Source organism: Aethalodelphis obliquidens, unplaced genomic scaffold (genome assembly GCF_003676395.1).
Source record: "Aethalodelphis obliquidens isolate GAN/ISIS:26980383/991018 unplaced genomic scaffold, ASM367639v1 scaffold35, whole genome shotgun sequence".
In the NCBI taxonomy this organism is placed as follows: Eukaryota; Metazoa; Chordata; class Mammalia; order Artiodactyla; family Delphinidae; genus Aethalodelphis; species Aethalodelphis obliquidens.
Genome location: NW_020837979.1, coordinates 13,063,582 through 13,082,551, shown reverse-complemented (window position 1 = coordinate 13,082,551; position 18,970 = coordinate 13,063,582). Strand labels below are relative to the sequence as shown.

The 18,970-nt window shown below is 38.2% G+C and overlaps 1 protein-coding gene across 4 annotated transcripts in view; it reads right to left on the bottom strand.

Moving 5' to 3' along the window:
* Positions 1–555: 555 nt before the first annotated feature.
* The window catches only part of RNF103 (ring finger protein 103), a 42,541-nt gene continuing 24,126 nt past the window's right edge, over positions 556–18,970 (bottom strand). For 2 of the 4 annotated variants that reach the window (XM_027129113.1, XM_027129111.1), the window contains exons 3-4: positions 11,446–11,561; positions 2,941–6,042 (exon numbers count right to left, since the gene is read on the bottom strand). In XM_027129113.1, the coding sequence (XP_026984914.1) occupies positions 4,467–6,042; positions 11,446–11,561 (1,692 nt within the window). In that variant the 3' untranslated portion in view covers positions 2,941–4,466. Of the gene's footprint in view, positions 1,721–2,099; positions 2,203–2,940; positions 6,043–11,445; positions 11,562–18,970 lie in introns of those variants that run through there. The other 2 variants (XM_027129114.1, XM_027129110.1) reach the window with 2 other exon arrangements.

The window sequence follows — 18,970 nt, the reverse complement described above, 5'->3', positions numbered from 1 at the left end:
CCCTTCTTCCCCTATAAAATCTTGACCAACCCTCACCCGGGCGCGACTTCTCTGGCCCCCTTTCTCTCGGACCAGTGAACCTCGCCCGGGAGCGCTCCCTAATAAAGCTCACTCGAAGCTTTCCTCTGTTTCGTGGTGCCGTTCGTTAAGATCCGACCTTACAATTACTCCTGCCCTCAGGGAGCTTATCATCCTTAAAGAAAGAAAAGACATACATAAGAAATAATTAGAGAAGACAGAAGAAAAAACTGTTGAGCAGAACACAATTACGTGTCCCACTATTACAGTTAACCAGAGTTCAGTTAACTAGAAAGCCCACATACTTGGAATCTTTTATTTTAAAATTTAATTAATTAATTTATTTATGGCTGTGTTGGGTCTTCGTTTCTGTGCAAGGGCTTTCTCTAGTTGTGGCAATCGGGGGCCACTCTTCATCGCAGTGCACGGGCCTCTCACTATCGCGGCCTCTCTTGCTGCGGAGCACCGGCTCCAGACACGCAGGCTCAGTAGTTGTGGCTCACGGGCCTAGTTGCTCCGCAGCATGTGGGATCCTCCCACACCAGGGCTCGAACCCGTGTCCCGTGCCTTGGCAGGCAGATTCTCAACCACCGCGCCACCAGGGAAGCCCTGGAATCTTTAGTTAATTAAATTCACTAGGTGGCTCTAAGAATTCAAAGGTTCTTTTTAAACACAGTTAAAGTTTAGAGTCTGTCAACCTTGAATACTTCCTTCAATTCTCTGCCTCCAGGAAAATCCGACAAAAGCATTGTTTGCTATGCTTAACAATTAAGGGATGAGTCAAGCTTCCCTGGAGACCTGAACCTCTAGCAATTATTTCCTCCCTGACCTCACTGTAATATTTTTATTGCATGTCTAACATTCAAAAGGTATAATCTCTGTTTTATGCCATGCATGTTGATATATTTAATGAATAAAGCACAGTTCCTACCTTAAAGGAATTCACCTGAAAAAGACACATGCATAGTTTTAATACAATGCAGTTATATAGGACAGGCATGTACAAGGTTTCACTGGGTTATAAGGACACATATCAAGAAAGGTCAAGGAGCGATGGGGTTGCTCCATTATTGGTGATGCTAAGTTTGATCACTTGAGTAGGGTGACTACCACCTAAGCTTTCACTGTAAAGATATCTGCGTCTCTTTATAAGCTTGGTGGAGAAAGAAAAGATGGGTAGGAGGTGTAGAATTTCTGGAGAAAGTGGGATCTAGCCAGACAAAGCGGAGAAGAGGGGTGAAAACACTAGGCAGATGGGACAGCAAAGCACCAAGCTGAGAAAAACTAGAGCACGGGCCTGAAGAGACAGGCAGTACAGAGTGTCACGATGGGTCCAAGAGGTGGGCCAGGAACAGATTAAGAGGGGCCTTGTAATCCAGCGTTAAGGAGACTGGTTTATCTTCGGGGCTAGTACTATAGTGCAAAAAGATTACAACTTGCTGAAGGTTCTGATGATAACATATATTTTAGCAAGAAAGTATTATTTAAATTAAGGTATGTACATTGTTTTCTTAGACATGCTATTGCACACTGAATAGACTACAGTACAGTGTAAACACAACTTTTATGTGTACTGGGAAAACAAATTATTCCTGTGACTGGCTTCATTGCGATATTTGCTTTATTGCGGTGGACTGGTACCAAACCTGCAATATTTCCAAGGTATGCCTGTAGTCTCCAAAGTGCGCTGTGCCCCGGGACACTGGAGGAGAAATTTTAATTACTATTTATTTATTTATTTACTTATTTTTTGCTGTACGCGGGCCTCTCACTGTTGTGGCCTCTCCCGTTGCAGAGCACAGGCTCCGGAAGCGCAGGCTCAGCGGCCATGGCTCACGGGCCCAGCCACTCTGCGGCATGTGGGATCTTCCCGGACCGGAGCACGAACCTGCGTCCCCTGCATCGGCAGGCGGACTCTCAACCACTGCGCCACCAGGGAAGCCCCCTAATTACCTTTTAAAATATCTATACTTGCTATACATTTCAGAATGGACAATATTATATGTATGAATTGAAATCAGGACCCTAAGAGGAGGACTGGGGGTTAGGAAGAGAGAAGGAAAAGCTGTTTTGAGACTTACTAGTTACTTAAGAGCATCTCGGAGGAGCTGTTCAACAGACAGCTGTACATGAAACTGAAGATCTGGGGAGGGGCCTTTGCCTGGACATGTCGATTTGGGACATCTGCCGAAAATACGAGAGAAAAGAGCTGTGGAACGGTGGCAGAACTCTGAGAAACACAAACATTTATGATAACATGATTACTTTTTTTTTTGAAAGGAAAAGTAGAGCACAAGGAGTAGTGTTCGTACTCGTTTAAAATTTTTAAAAGCTCTCAGATATTAATACAAAGTAAGTAACTGCTAGTCCTTACTATTCCCATTACTGTGAAAATGAGGCTCAGTGTATCGTGAAGGGAAAAAAATGTTTCTGCTAGTAATCGAGCAGCAATTCAGAATGAGAAAATTTAATTTTCTTACCATTTTGAGGGGCAGTCAATAAAGGGTTTTAAAGTCCCCCATGAAACCTGGACCCTTTGAAGAAATGACTGATTACAGGGTTGGGCCAGGAAAAATACAAAGTGAGCCTGGAATACCTTGTGTCAAAAGGCAAAGAAGTGTTTCAAGATCACAAAGGGATGTAAATAGGACGTAAGAGCTGGCTTACAGGGGCTCCCACTTACCAAATTTGGGATGATTTGAGCATCACAAAGAATAATGAATTTTAACACACTGAATATAAAAAGAATATGTGTCTATAGTGATATTTCAAAGCACAAGATGAAAAAATGGAAAGCTCTTCTTTCACACACAAAAAATGCCACTTAATAAATGTAGAATGAAGGATAGAATTTAAAAATCTCCAAGTCACGACACCTATTTAATAACGGATTCAGGCTAATAATCATCAACAGATGTTAAAACCATTGGGTTAAAGTTTATTGAAGAACAGGATACTCATGTGGCCTCACAGGTTCCTTCTTAATTATCAAGTGGAAAGTACCTTACATTGCAAAGATAAGACAGATACTATCTTAGCCAAATTGAGCATCACCAACAATGGGATGAACTGACATCACCGTGCCTTCAGATGTCATACAAAAGGGAAATACATATCATCTAGGCAATATTGTTTACTTTAAATCTAACCATGAAGAAACACTCAGACAAATCCAGAAATGTGGAACATTCCATAAGCCAACTAGCCTGTACTCTTCAAAAATGTCAGAAAAGACTTTAAAAAAAAAGGGGGGGGGGCAGGGGAACTGCTCTAGAGAAAAGAATGAAACAAAGGAGACTAAACCCAATCATAAAGTTTGCCTGAGTTCCCAATAAAAACAAAACAGAAACATATAAAGATATAGAATATTTTGGGAGCAACTGGGGAGTACAAATTGTATACTAGATATTATTAAATCAATGTTAAATTTCCTGGGTGTGATAATGGTGTGGTGGTTATATAAAAAATGTTCTTGTTCTTAGGAGTTACATGGTACATTTTAGTGGCAAAGAAGCATCATGATGACTGAAATTTACTTTCAAAGGGATCAGCAAAAAAGAAAAAAAAAGAGAGAAAGGAAAAAAAATTATAGACATAGAGGAGATAAAGCAAATATAACAGAATGTAAACACCTGGTGAATTAGAGAAATGAATGTTCATTGTACTATGTTTCCACCTTTCTATAGTTAAAAATTTTTTCAAAATAAAAAGTCAGGAAAAATATATAAAGTAATCTATGTGTGGCCAATACGCTATAGCTGATTTTATTTACATGAATATACTCATAAGTGATTTAATACTTTAAAAAAAGCCCATCATGAAATTCCTTCCCATCAAAGCTAACCAAGGGGGACTAACATCACCTCTGGCTAGTGTCAGCAATGTAATTTGTCTTGTTTTTACCCCCCCGAGTCAAGGATCATATTTGACTTACCTGTGAAATTAACAAACCAGTAAAACACTTATAGCACTCAGCCACCTTATCAAAAACAATTTTAAAAAAGCTATAATCTTCTGGTTTTAAAATAATTTATTTCATAGGTCTGTTTTAATTTCATGTCTCAGAGCATACATTATTTAACCAAGAGGGGCTGGACACAGATTGTAAAAAGGGAGGAAACATTTAGAAACTCCCTCAATTCCATTAGAATTTGATCCTACCTTGTAAAGTCTTGCTAGGATAAATTTCTATCATACTTCTTTTGTGCTTACAAAAAGACATTAACTTCTGAATTTCCAATGTTGTAAATAAAAATTTTTACATTTAAGTATGCATTCATATTGACACACAAGGCAACCAAATAATTGTCATCAACGTTAGCAAAATGTATATTTCCTGTCACTGCACTAACATTAAATTAAACGTCAAACCACAAAAACTTGGTGACTAACATTAAAAAGGCAAGCTGTAGGATACGCAAAGCTTATAAAGGACAAATTGCACGTGGTTAAGATGGGACATCATTTGACAAGGGCTGGTGGTGTGCATATGGCTGCTTTTTTTTGTAAGAAGGCCACCGGCAAACAGGGCAACAGTGTCGGCCCCCAGCCAACCACATCACAATGCAATTCTGATGGAACACATGACCACAGGGCAACCCCATTAGCAAACATCCATTTTCAAAATTCTCTAGGCAAACAACACATTCAGTACAGTGCAGCATATCAGCAGGCCAAGTTAACCAATCAGGTTCCATGTCTTCGTTAGTGCTATATGATCCATATGACCGCCCCTTCCTTGCATAAGGGCTGGTCTGACAATATTTATTGGCACATGAACAAGCCTCAGGATCACAGTGACTTGCTCTTCCTGGAGAATTGTGAACTACGTTTCGTTTATCTTCAAATACTTCCTTCTCGCTGCTAAAAGTGTCTGTGCTCTCACTGTCTGAGTCATTTTCAATATCTTGAGGACCTTCCAACATTTCCTCTTCAGACTGGACTCCAAGGCATTTAAATCGCCACACTGGCAAGTTTTTTATATAATCAGTTGGTATCAGAGGGTGAAGCCAAAGGTCAGGGAAAGCTAATCGCTCCAAGAACAAGTCGGGGTCTTCGTCCCAATCAGATTCTACAGGGAAGTTCTGAAAAGAAGCAATCGGGTGGAAGAGGTAGCTGGTGTACCAGTCCCACAGACTTGATAACCACTCTAAGTTATTGGCATTGACTTCATCATTGTTGTTGTTGCGCCGTCTCTTCTTTTCAAAGTAATCGACTAGTAAACCATGTCCAAGGTATGTACTAAGAAACAAGGCTGGGTGTGAAGAATAAAACATCCAGTCTGCCCTGACCCATGAGGCCAGCGTGGTTGTATTGGAATATCTCAACAATTTTAAGCTATACTCATAAAAGCTATCTAAGTAAGGGAGCTGTAAAAAGCCCAACACAGGTAGCCAGGAAATAATTAATAGAGAATTATATGTCCCTAAAGTGCTTATGAGAACCACAAATCGTTTTATGGTAGCTCCTTGTGTGATAAATAAGTCCATCCAAGCCATAAGATTAACTAGAACCAAGCTCAAAACAAACAAATCATTTACTTCAGGTTGTACTGAGCGCAAAAATGAATCCATGGCCTGAAGGGATATAAATTCGCCCGTGTGGTTTCCATACCTGTAAATTCCTTCGGGAGTTCTAAGTATGTATGATGGCATGTTATATACACCAATATCTGTCATATAACTCTTGTTGTCCCAATTTTCCACATTTACAAAAATAAACTCAACTCTTCCAGTAAACTTTATGCTTAGTGCAGAGAAGAAAGCTGGGGGTTGGTCAAGGTTTGCAAATAGGTATATTTTTACCCAGTATTGATCACTTTTATTCCATTCTTCTTTCAAACGTTCAGCATTATAAATGGTTTTGATCCGTGAAGCTGCATGAGCAGTTATCCACTTAAAAATGTGCTCTACTTCAATCTTGCGCCCACTGTATTCTTTAAGCATGACTTTCCCTTTAGAAGTACTTGTTTGTGGAACAGACATAATGAGTGTGGATCGTACCCAGCCTCTTCTCCTGCAGTATCTACAAGAGAGGAGACTGTAAGTAAATAGCTAGGCCGCTAAATGAGCCAGCTTGCTTATCTTCACTGTTGTGCAAACAGTTTGTCTTTTCCCTGACACATTTCCTTAGCACTTGAAAGATACCCTCTCCCCAAAAACAAATTACCTGTAAACAGTCAAAAGTAGTACCAATACCTGGCAGTTGTATAAGAGGAAAAGCAAGCTCTCTTTTTATCATATTTTTCGTTTGTATCTCTATATTTCTTTTCTTTCTTTTCTTTCTTTTCTTTTTTTTTTTTTTAAAGAAAAGTGTAGCTTGAAAAGCCTTAGAGTCAAGAGAATCGGCAAGTACTTCCAGCATCTACTATGAAACTACTAATGCATTATGTGCTAATAAGATCCTAAAGATAATAGGAAAATAATTCCTGTTCACAAAGAATTTAAAATCCTATTAAGGAGACAAAAGTATAAAACTGTATGTATTCTATTACTAAATAATGTAAAGGAAGTTCAAAAAAAGGGAGTATCACTGGGAGTTTGGGCTGGTGCAGATTTCATGAAAAGTTTGGGAATTGAACTAGCTCTCGAAGGATGGTTAGATTCAGGTAGGCAAAGGAGAGAAGGAAACAGATTATCTTACATGCTGAGTCCCTGACTTGAATGCCAAGCTCCTGAGGGTAGGAGCCATACTGTACCCACTTATTAACCCAAGCACCCACCACAATGCCTGACACACACAAGCACTGTCATAAAGTAATCTGCACGAAGGCTCACCTAGAAAAGAGCAAGTCCTATATTTTTCTGTACTCTCTCATCTCTTTAATGAGGACCATGAAGAGGGGTATTTGGAGAGATAATCAGAGAAACAATTTCCTTTAAAAACAAAAAAGTTTTTTTCTAAAAACCTACCATGTGGAGTTTTACAATATACAAATTTACCTCAGTAAAGTTGGAAAAAAGAAAATCTACCATGTGGATACATTTTGTTCACTACAGATTTATAAGTGGATGGTAATAAATGTTTAATTTTTAATTTTGCTATTCAGAATACTGATGTAAAAATCACAAATGTTATCTGCAGCGGGGGGGGGGGGGAGGCCCGCATACCGCAAAAGGGGAAAAAAATCACAAATGTTATGCTTTAAAGTATGGATTATATTTTATTAAATTAAATAAGCATATTATACATTTATATGATCAGATTAAGATAGAAGTCTTGACGTATGTGGCATATGGTTTTATGATGATAGTACAATTAATTTTACCTCAGGAATTTCATGATATAATTTAAGATAAGTGAAGACAACATGTTATGTCACAAAGACAAGGTTAGTAACGACTCTGGGAAACTATCTGGGTGACTCAGGATCAAAGACTACGACTCAGCTTCTTGTTGAGTTGATTTACTTCCTTAACAAGATAGATACCATTAATGTCAATATTGCTTTAATTGAAACGGGTTAAGAATTAGATACTCCAACAAAATAAAATATCTTCTATTCTGTAACAGTGTATTTGTCCAATGCAAAATAATAGTTCACTGACATGAATGCCAGTTCCACCACCCTCCCCCCAAAACAACAAGTCAACTACATATAGATAGTTGCCTTATTCACATCTTAAATATCTAACGAGCTTTACTTTTTTAATTGCATAGGATACTTGGGATGACACATTTCTACTCTCGGTCATTCTGTTCATCTTTGTATAACCACCTCAGAGAATATTTGGCTTCTGATTTGTGTCATAAATTAAATGACAGTCTTTCAAACAGAAAATTTTACTGTGTAAAACAAGCCAAGTCTTATCTTAGTGCATACATTTCTTCATGGAAGAAAACAAATGTACTATGTACTTTCTTTTCAGTTCAGAACTAAGGGACAGTTTTAAGGTTTATCATTTCACAAGATAAGAGTACCCAGGACAATAAAATTTTGTATGTCATCATATATCTTTCAAATTAAATCATGTTTTCCAGACTTGAAATCCAACACACAAATAAAGTACACCATATTAATTTTAAAACCCCACTGTTAGACAGAAAAGACTAATGCTCATATCAGTATAAAAACTTTTTACTGCCAATTTAAAAAACCTTTTTAAAGGTCTGAATAAGTTCAATGATGACACCACGAAAATATCCTCTAGTTCTTAAAGTAAACCTTTTGAGATCTCTTAGAGAATTTGAAGACTAAAAATGATTAAAAAAAAAAAAACATAGCTAGTGAGTTTTGGCACTCCAGCTTCTGATAACATACTACATTTAAAAAGAAACCTTGGTATTCTGTTCATAAAATGCTGTTTCTTCAGACAAGGTCATTGGTCTCCTTGGCCTTCCTGTCCTGCTCACCAATCTTCCCTTTACTTTCTTTTCCCTGCTTAGCCCATGGGCACGCATCCCTGATTCTTTCACCATAAGCCCTCCTGGCCCATTTACCACTCAGCTCCTGTAATTCCAGTGCCATCCCACTCTTCACTATCTCTGCCCCGCCTCTCCAACCTCCCGATACATATCCCACGTCACTTCCTTCTTTCTCCAAAGGTGGGGGGAGAAAAAGAGTAGAGAATAGACCTGACAGGGTAAAGGCCCCTGAGATAGATCACTGGGTTGGGGAATTAGAGGAACTGGGGCCAGGCAAGATGGCTGTGTGGGAAAGAAATGAAAACTGCTGCCATGGACAGAGTCAGATACTGTACAGAGTGGAGGTCCTGAATGTTCTTAAGGGGAGCAAAACAGGTCAGGAAAATACTACGATACAATGGGGCCAGCACATCAGAGGAGGCTGTCCTGGAGGCCACCCAAGAGAAGGAACTACAGTCAAAGAAAGCAACATAGGCAGCAGAGTAGAGAGTTTTGCTGTTTTTAAAAATCTGAGATCAAGTTGATGACTGAATTATTCAACATATTAAAATGCTTGCTTGCTGAATAACACTATTCTCTGCCCAGTTACACCCTGCATTGACATTCTAAACACGCTTTTCTATTATCTCCCTATTTTGTTCTTCTGCATCTCCATAATCCTCATTAAAAGAAAAAAAATGACCCTGACTAAGCACAGCATCTATGACAAGAATAGTTCTTACTCTAGTTGGAAGACTTTCCAAATCAAAGGAAACCAACATGACAGTACTGAAACTGATATAAGTAACTCTGCATCAAGATCTTCATCTCTGTGATGAAACTAAGGAAGATGACGTAAAAGTGCTTGTTTAATAACAAAAAATTATAGCTGCAGTCAACAAAAAAGCAAAAAGTTGCTCAAAAAAGGTCTCTTCCATCATAAATAAGAGGTGGGATTATCTGAAGACGAAGATGAAGGATTTAGAGAAAACTTGGAGGTAGATTATATGTATCTCTTCACCGTTCCTCAGCTGGTATAGAACCAAAAAGGGCTTTTCAAAAGAAAAGCTAGAAAAATTTGCGCTAAAGTCCACTGGACTCAATTATGACACTTCTGATGCATTTTGCTTTATAAAATCACATTAAAAATCAATTCTACTATTTCCTTCAGTTTTTCATGCTGAATAGATCATCTTCACTTTATGTCATGCTTAGTTTCGTTTTGAATTCTCTATTGTTATTTAAGAACTTACGTTAGACTGAAATGTGTTTGACCTTTATATTTTTGTACTTACTTGATATTTTCTAATATATTTATAAGTTAGTGTTTAAAATGTATTATTTAGTTTATTCATTAAAAAAATAAGTTCTGAATATTTTTCAATAAATTGGTGATGTTAATACTGACTTTTGGCATTATCTGAAAAAAAAAATCAAAACATCAGAACTATCATTTATTCTGGTATTGCAATCACCAGTGGGAGAGAAAAAGATCTTTCACTTAGACCATCTGGGAATGATGGAATAGGACCAAATGCCACTGTCTTTGGTAAACACAAGACAGAAATAAGAATGATTTCCTTTTCATAAGAACATGAACACTTACGCTATCTTGGACATTTCAACCAAAGGCATTAGAATATGATCAAGGTTCTGTGCTGAAGATGAAAATGGGAGCTTTGTGGGTGAATGAGGAGACTAAATGTGAGTCAGGAGACACAAGTTCCCTTCTTATCCCCAACGTTTAAGAAGTCCTCCTACCACACATCTCAGCCTACACTACAAGTGAGCAAAACAAGAACAGTGAGGAAAATCGAAGCAAACGTAAGCCTGAAGGAGAAGGGCAGGAGAATCTGAGGTGAAGCAGTGGTGGAGGAGGGTTTTCTACAGCGAATGGGTCTCCCATTGTGACCACATATAACGGACGTAGGTAAGCCAGGCGTATCTACCTACATCAGAAACTACCTAACGTGGGGGCTTCTCCATACATATCATATGCCCCGTCCTCAGCACTGAACAGAACATGCTGTACATGCTAATCTTTTTCTTTTAAATTTATTTATTTATTTATTTATATTTGGCTGTGTTGGGTCTTTGCACGCAGGCTTCCTCTAGTTGCATTGAGCTGGGGCTACTCATTGTGGTGTGCAGGCTTCTCACTGCAGTGGCTTCTCTTGTTGTGAAGCACGGGCTCTAGGTGCATGGGCTTCCATAGTTGTGGCACGCGGGCTCAGTAGTTGTGGCGCACGGGCTTAGTTGCTCCGTGGCATGTGGGATCTTCCCGGACCAGGGCCCGAACCTGTGGTCCCCTGCACTGGCAGGCAGATTCTTAACCACTGTGCCACCAGGGAAGTCCAACTAATCTTTTATTAAATGTTTACTGAATGGATAATTAAATGAACGAATGAATTCAAGTCATAACTTGGAGGAACTAGAAATTGAAATAAAACGCATTTCAAAGAAGAAACAATGGAATAATGAAACAAGAAATAATGTGACAGACTAAATACTGGAGATGATGACAAAAAGAAAAACAAAAATGCCTGCAAAGATTTTTGTCTGAGAAAATGGAAAAAAAAAATAGTAAAGGACAGAAAAAGAAAAGGTAGAAAGGGCACATGGTTTACTAAAAAAAAAAAAGATGAATATGAATTTGAATACCAGGTTTAGGGAACAGAGTCTATCTGGGGTACTCGTATGGCAAATGGAAACGAGTGTCAAAATGCAAACGAGAGGTCCGAATTATGAAAGGAGATTTAGATCAGCACAAAGGTGTCACCTAAAGCCATCAATGTACTGAAGTCTCTTTGGGAAGTAAAATTGAAACAAAAAAGACCGAGGACATACTCTAAAGAGTCACCCCGTTAGAAACAGCATAGAAGAACCAGACAGAAAGAGAGCTCAGAGAGAAAGTGAGTAACTGCCAGTTATCAAAAACTATTAATCAGATACCTGTGTAGCTAACAACGTGCTAAACACGCTAACGAACTTTCAGTTTAAACAGGCTTCTAATACCACTGTCTTTATCACATTAAGAAAATTCTGGTCAGAACTCAAATTCTAAGAATTGCCCAATCAACTTACCTGGGGTCACTGGCACAGTTAAATGTGCCTGTACGTATTCCAAATCTTGACACCTTTTTCACCATTTTCTCCCAGTGGATTTTACCCACCAAAGGACTTCTGTCATTTGCTATAACCTATTCCCCCCAAAAGAAAAACAGATACTTTAATCACCTAAAATGGAGTCAAACCAACCATTTACATCTATAACTTTACTTTTTTTGAAAAACATATTCTGTTCCTAGATCTTGTTTACTACGTCATCATATTATCACTGCAATTCTTGTAAAAGGAGCAACTGTCCAACTGGAAAAGATTTAAAACACTGAATACAGTACATTAAACTCTCACACTCTGTGGTAGTTATGCAGAGGGGGAGTCAAAACCATATTAAAAAGCTAGCCACATTCTCCTCCATGTGGCTTATCCTCTAGAATTAACTTACACAGGAAGAAAATGGCCCTTGGAGTCATTTCTCTGCTCTGAAAAGAAAATTTTAAATAACCCAAATAAAGCTTACTAAAAATTACCACATGTGGGTTCAACGAGTTCAAATTTCACTTTTTAAAAGTGTAATTATGGAGCCAAGAGTCAAACACATGTTTTCTATTAAACTATGCTTGACTAAAACAATATACTACTACTATGGCATTTTTCTTAACAATCACGAAAGGTTCTAACATATTAAAAAATTACCATTAATAAATTCTACATTCTTGAACTTCTAACTTCAAATTTGCAAATAGCTTTCAAACAGTTAGGATTGGGGGAAGAAAAAAAATTTTTTTAAATGTAGATTAACCTTCAAAATATGCAATGACTTTTCTCAGACTTTCTAATTGTTAATACCTTTTCCCTTTATTCCTTATCTTCCTGATTTTAATGAATAGAGATACCAGTAAAAAACAAACAAAAAGTATATATTAAAAACAAAAATAACTAAATGGGAAATTAAAGGAAATCCAAAAGTGTCCTATGTCTTCATGAACCCATCTGTTTGATTTATTTTAAGCCCAGGGTATACAGGCCAAGTTATTTTCATGAATGCTATATTACTGATACTATTTAATTCAAAATTACAGCACAGTACTCTGGGGGCCTCTAAACTCTCTAGAAGGAAGGGCCATTTTCACATTCACAAAGCCTCCAGGAAGTGAAATCCCAGGTGAGTGTGTGCAATGAGTGCCTGGGAGAGGCAAGAGCTGGTGCAAATACCTCATCTCTGGTCTCTCCACTGGGAAGTCTAACAAATTTCAAGGGCAGCAGGAGGAGAGAAAGTGCATGGTGGTGACAAGTGACTTAAAGTTCACTTTATGTGCCAACAGATTACTGTCCGATAACCTTTGCCATATATCACTGATACTATCATCCTCATACCTACAGAGACACACATAGGTATGTAACACTTTGTAACATAACTTTGAGGCTTAATAAATACATACACAAATATACAATTTAGGCATTGAACAAATGGTTCTGATAGTACTTTTAAGTGAAAATAAATGGCCTTAATGAGGGAGGCACATGTTATTAAAATGCTCAGATGGTTGAGGTAACCAGGAGGAGAGCAATTTGAGGACATGGTCTTAGCAGGTGAAAGTGCTTTCTGAGGAGGTTCACACAGGTTACATTACCCAGTAAGTTCCTAGCTTCCACATTTTTCCATTGTCTAAAAGTACTTTATAAATTTTATCTGAAAAATAAGGGAGATGAAGCAAGGCAGGCTTTTCTCTTCTCTTCTGTTTTTCTTTTCCTACCACTGAAGAGTCAATATGGTAGTTCTTTCTTCCATCAAGTAACCAAAGAAATCTTGAACTTATTTTTCAGATTACTCAGAAGGATTAAGAAATCTCTGTAAAATCATATCGCTATACTCCCTGGTCTTTGCCCTGTTTTTTAAAATAACTCCCCTTTCACTCCTATTTCCTGATCAATGCTGCAAATAGGATTTGGCCCTCAGTCTAGGGGCATCTTTCAGTGAAGATCCTGATCACTGCACAGTCATCCAATGCTAGGAAAGGAAGTAGGAATGAGGGGGTTGTTCCAGGCACCCCTGGTTATAGGACAGACAACAAAAGTGTGTGAAGAGAGGTGGTGAATATCTCTGAGGCAGGTACATGACAATGTTTAACCACAGGGCCTTATTTATTCAGCAAGCTATTCCAACATCTGCTTTGAAGAGTTTAATGATTCCTGACTAAGAGAACCACAAAAAAAATGAAAAATCCCTTAGGCAGTGCATGAAAGCATTTTATTTGACTCTTTAGTTATATTTACGCAATTAGAAATTGCTTTATCCAATGTCCTATATAGTTATATTATTCAACTGAAGGTTTAGCATAAATTAAATTTCGTGGAGGCCAAATTAAACAACCACTAAAAATGTTTTAACAAAATAACTCATCTGGCTTGTCACATGGCACAACAAAATACTCTAAGCCTATTACTACTGTGTCACATCAGTAACAGTTTCCAAGTTATAGCTCACATCCAAAAGCATGCACAGTGATTCTGAATGGCATTCACTCTGGTGGTGAAACGGGAAGCATATTCCTCTGCAGTTCACGAAGGATGTTGCATTCTCTGTGGGGAATATTTTCAGAGACTAGAAAAAACTAGATGAAAGTACAGCCTGAGTTCCAAGTCTCAAGTCTGGAACGGACCTGGCAACATAGGCTAGCAGTGAAGCAATCTTTCCATCCTCCTTCCCAGGGTATCCGCCTCTCTAACCACCAACCCTACACTTGCTCACCATTGTTTTCCCTGCAGCTAGCATGATGCCTAAGTCAGGTGGGCACTTATTAAATATTTATGTTGAATTAAACTATTTCAGCTTTTTATGGTTTAGTAACTCATTCTCTTACTTCTGATTATATAGGTTCTCTAAAGGCTCCAAGTTTCCGATATCTGTTATAATGAAAGTCCCTTCCCCAGCAACCTGTCATCTGGGATGTTTTCGGACAAACATTAGCATAACTAGTACCTGGCTATGCAACTGCACATCAATGTTCTTGACCCCAGTCACACACAAAGACTTCCAGTTCAGTGTATTTAAAAATACACTTTTTTCAGAAAAAAAACTACTAGGTTTTTCCTAGTACTAATTTTCCTGGTTTCTACTTTATTGTCTAATAGCTCTTTAGGATCTCTCAAGATGGTGGCACCATCACGGACCATCTAACTTAGCTGGAAAAGGTAATCTATGCTAAGAGTTTTTACTGGCCCACACATTTTAGTAAACCAAGCTGTGAGCTGTCTTACGGCACAGACTGTAGGTTATTCGTCTTTTTTGCCCTTATCACAAGTTCAGCTGGCACACATTAGATTTCAATAAATATTTGTTGGATGGTTGGATGAATGGATGAAACCAGTGGTTTGCTGGTAAATGTTTAACAACTAGCTGTCTAGAAGAAAACAGAAGCTCTGATTTCTACCATTTACTTATTTCCTTGGTGTAAATACTCCCACATGGTTGATTTCAAGTTACCAACGTGACATCTCTAACTGTGGAGTTGGAAAGGGATGTTAACAATCGCCCTTCATGAAGCAGTTTGAGCTGGCTCCAGCACAGCACTGGAAGGAACTGAGTTGGACAGTGTGAGAGGCTAAGTTGCCATGTTTTCTGATGTCAGTCTTGTGTAGTCCAGTTAAACGTACAAAGAAAAACTGGGCCTCAGGTTATTGCTTACTCCCTTCCACATGTGTTACACTGGTATAAGAAAAAACCCACACACTTTCGCCTATTTTTTAGAGGTGGGTTTTATTACTAATCAGAACATCTGTCATTTCCCTTTTAATATTGTTAATCCCCATACAACAACATGGAGGCTAAATTAAATAACATAACTCAATATAAAAGGAGTGTAGAGCTAAAATGTTTTTCTGCATCTCTCAATATTTCATTAGAACAGCGAGTTTCTACTTTCAAAATCATAGACCACAGGGACTTCCCCAGAGGTCCAGTGGTTAAGACTCTGCGATTCCACTGCAGGGGGCATGGGTTCGATCCCCAGTCGGGGAACTAAGATCCTGCATGCTGCATGGCATGGCCAAAAAAAAAAAAAAATCATAGACCAACCTAAATATATATATGCAAATTGTATAAAATCATTAAAAGTGAAGATGAGTAATTGACAAAAACAAAATTCAACAGCATTTAATTATTTCTTTGGTAGCCTCACTAGCTTTCTTTGAGTAAACACAAATAAAAGCTCTTCACCAATACAAAATAAAGGATAAGATGGCTTGCCAAGTATTTCACCTTTAGCATAGTGTCAAGAGAGGAATAAATAACTTAGAACCTCCCTGAACAAAACTACTGTCTAGGAGTAAAAAATAAACAAGTTTTAAAACAGCTAGTAACTCTTTTCAGCCAAACAGGAACTGTATTAACATAATACTTCAGTAAATATTGACCTAAAGCTTTTCACTGCTACCTCAATTCCACTGATGTTAAATTCCTTATAATGTGACAAAGCCAGCAGAGAACAGATAGCACAGTCCCTCATTGAACTTCTTTGAACAAAAGTCAAAATGTAGAAATAGAAATGTTAAGATAAGGATAAATCTGTAAAATCCACAACGTACACTAAGTTTTCCATTTCAAAAGCCTATCTACTGGGACTTCCCTGGTGGCACAGTGGTTAAGAATCCACCTGCCAATGCAGGGGACACGGGTTCAATTCCTGGTCCGGGAAGATCTCACATGCTGTGGAGCAACTAAACCCATGCACCATAACTACCGAGCCTGCAATCTAAGGCCTGTGTGCCGCAACTACTGAGCCCACGTGCTGCAACCACTGAAGCCCTCGCGTCTAGAGCCCATGCTCCACAACAAGAGAAGCCACCACAATGAGAAGCCCACGCACCGCAGCGAAGAGTAGCCCCTGCTCACCACAATTAGAGAAAGCCTGCGTGCAGCAACGAAGACCCAACACGGCCAAAAAAAAAAAAAAAAAAAAAAAAGGCCTGACCAAGAATCTTTTGAAAGAAAAGTAACTTCTATTTGTGAGGCTAAAAAGATTGGTAGGCAGCAGAATCAAAGAATCCACAAAACTGGAAATAAAGAGCTAATGAAAGATATGAGGTCAGGTTAGGAACAAAGCAGGAAAACTTAGAATGTTAGAAAGAAGTGATAGAAAAAAGATGACTTGGTTCTTTCATGGATTACACAGTGTATTGTTGCTAAAGATGTCCCATATGTGTTGCTGCCTTAGAAACTAAAATTAGTTCTTTCCACCTCATATTACAGAGAATACAGGAGAGACATGAAAAAGCTTCACATGAAAAGAAGTGTGCTAACACTCTGCTTTAATGTAAGGATAATTCATGAGCAGTAATACATCTTACAACAGTTAGGAGAAAGATATGAAGACCATTAACATGTATTATTCAGAAAATAAACTCATGAGTTACCGAGAAGATAGAAATCATAAGGGATATAGGATGAATTAATTAAATTATAGAAATTCATGTTTCCTTTTGTAGTGTCAGTCCACATGCAGTGTCACCAAAAAAGATAATCAACCTGGATTATCTTTTATTATTACCAACCCATTCCAGAAAAATAATGAACTGACCAAGTGATGGAATAGCTAAGTCATATACCCATTTATTAAAGTCACATTTTCCCCAAATCAGTAAATCTAGACATCCTTTCAATGACATATAAAGTCTAAAGTGCTAATTATCAGTTATATGCTACCTGAGAGTTAGGTATTCATCTGAGAGTATAATTCATCTGAGTAAGAAAATGATATTGGAAACCTGGGAGAAAAAGAGGAAAGAACTTTGATGTGCTTAAATATTTCTTATCCAGGATACCTAAAATAAATGCAATATGAAGAAGATTGAATTGTTTGGGATCTATGCATCCTCACAGATTAAAAAAAATGACAATGATAGAGCAAACTGAAATGAGTCAGCTTCTTTTAAAACAAATAGAAAAGAATGATAATTCAAACTGTTAAAAACTGAATTCTTGGGCTTCCCTGGTGGCACAGTGGTTGAGAATCTGCCTGCTAATGCAGGGGACACAGGTTCGGCCCTGGTCTGGGAGAATCCCACATGCCGCGGAGCAACTGGGCCCGTGGGCCACAATTACTGAGCCTGCGCGTCTGGAGCCTGTGCTCCGCAACAAGAGAGGCCGTGACAGTGAGTGGCCCCCGCTTGCCACAACTAGAGAAAGCCCTTGCACAGAAACGAAGACCCAACACAGCAAAAATAAATAAAATAAATTAATAAACTCCTACCCCAACATCTAAAAAAAACAAAACTGAATTCTTGAATGTTATCCTTCACAAGAAATGAGATAAATATAATCTGAGCTGAAAGAATGACAAGCAACTGAGAGTATTTCTCTTCTGTTTTGAGAAGATATTTTCAATTAAGAAACAAAACAACATGGCCCTCTCTTAGGAGCTTAAACCAAAGTGTCTGTGCTGATTAGCTTAGCTAGCGAGTTCAGAGTGCTGAAGGCACTGTGACTGAGGTTTCGATCTCAATCTTCTCAGTTGCCCTGCCAGAGACTGTTCTTCCAACCCAAGCCAGCCATTTGACAGATGTAAGCCACTGGCCCGAGGGAACACAAGCCAGACAGTGGTGATCAGTGCAAATCTTGAAGGTCACTGGAAAAATTGTGTCTTACTGCACCATTCACTATTGATGCCTATGAAGTTTAAAAAAACATTTTCAGAGAAAAATAATTCCGTGATTAGAATTTATAATGTTTACATTCACTACCATTCGTTACTTGTTCTTCTCTTCATTCAAGTATCACCTTATCAGGGAATTCTTCGCCACTCTCTTGTCTCCTTACCCTGCTTATTTTTCTTCTTAGCACTTTCCACTAACTAATGTTATATTAAATATTTATTTAGTTAGTGCCTCCCTCTCCCAACTGGAATGTGAGCTGCCTGAAAGAGCAAGGACTTAGCCTGTTGTATGCTCCTGGTATATCTCCAGAGCCTGGTGTACAATTAACTGCTGAATAAACTGTATGAATTTTGTAACTTCTTAAGGGAGTTTAATCCATGCTTACCTTTAATATGACATAGAAAAACAGTAGATCATTTATAAGCCAAGACTATAATGCTAATTAGTGAAGCAGAGTGTGTTCGTAGTCTATAGGCAGCACTCTATATACCAAAAGAATTTCCAGACTTTTGACACAGCTTTTTCCAACTTTGGAAGGTGTTCAGCATCTTTACCATTCATCTCTATGGGACCGTTCAATGTGTGGACAAACATGAGATATAGGACACAGGGCAGTGGGACTGGCTATTCAGTTCAATCTCAGGAATAAAACTGAAGTTACCAAAACCATTAAGTCTTCCTCGATCAAACTATCAGAAATAAATATCTGGGAAAAGAAATAGAATAACTATTTATAAATTAAGGCTTTAAAGATGCTACAGTTTATTTTTTCAATACCAATAATTTAACACACAAATAAAGTAGAATTTGATGGATAATGTATAGACAATACCCATACCCTCCTCCCAGTTTCTCTGTTTGCTAGACTTAAAAAATGCGGAATTAGATTATC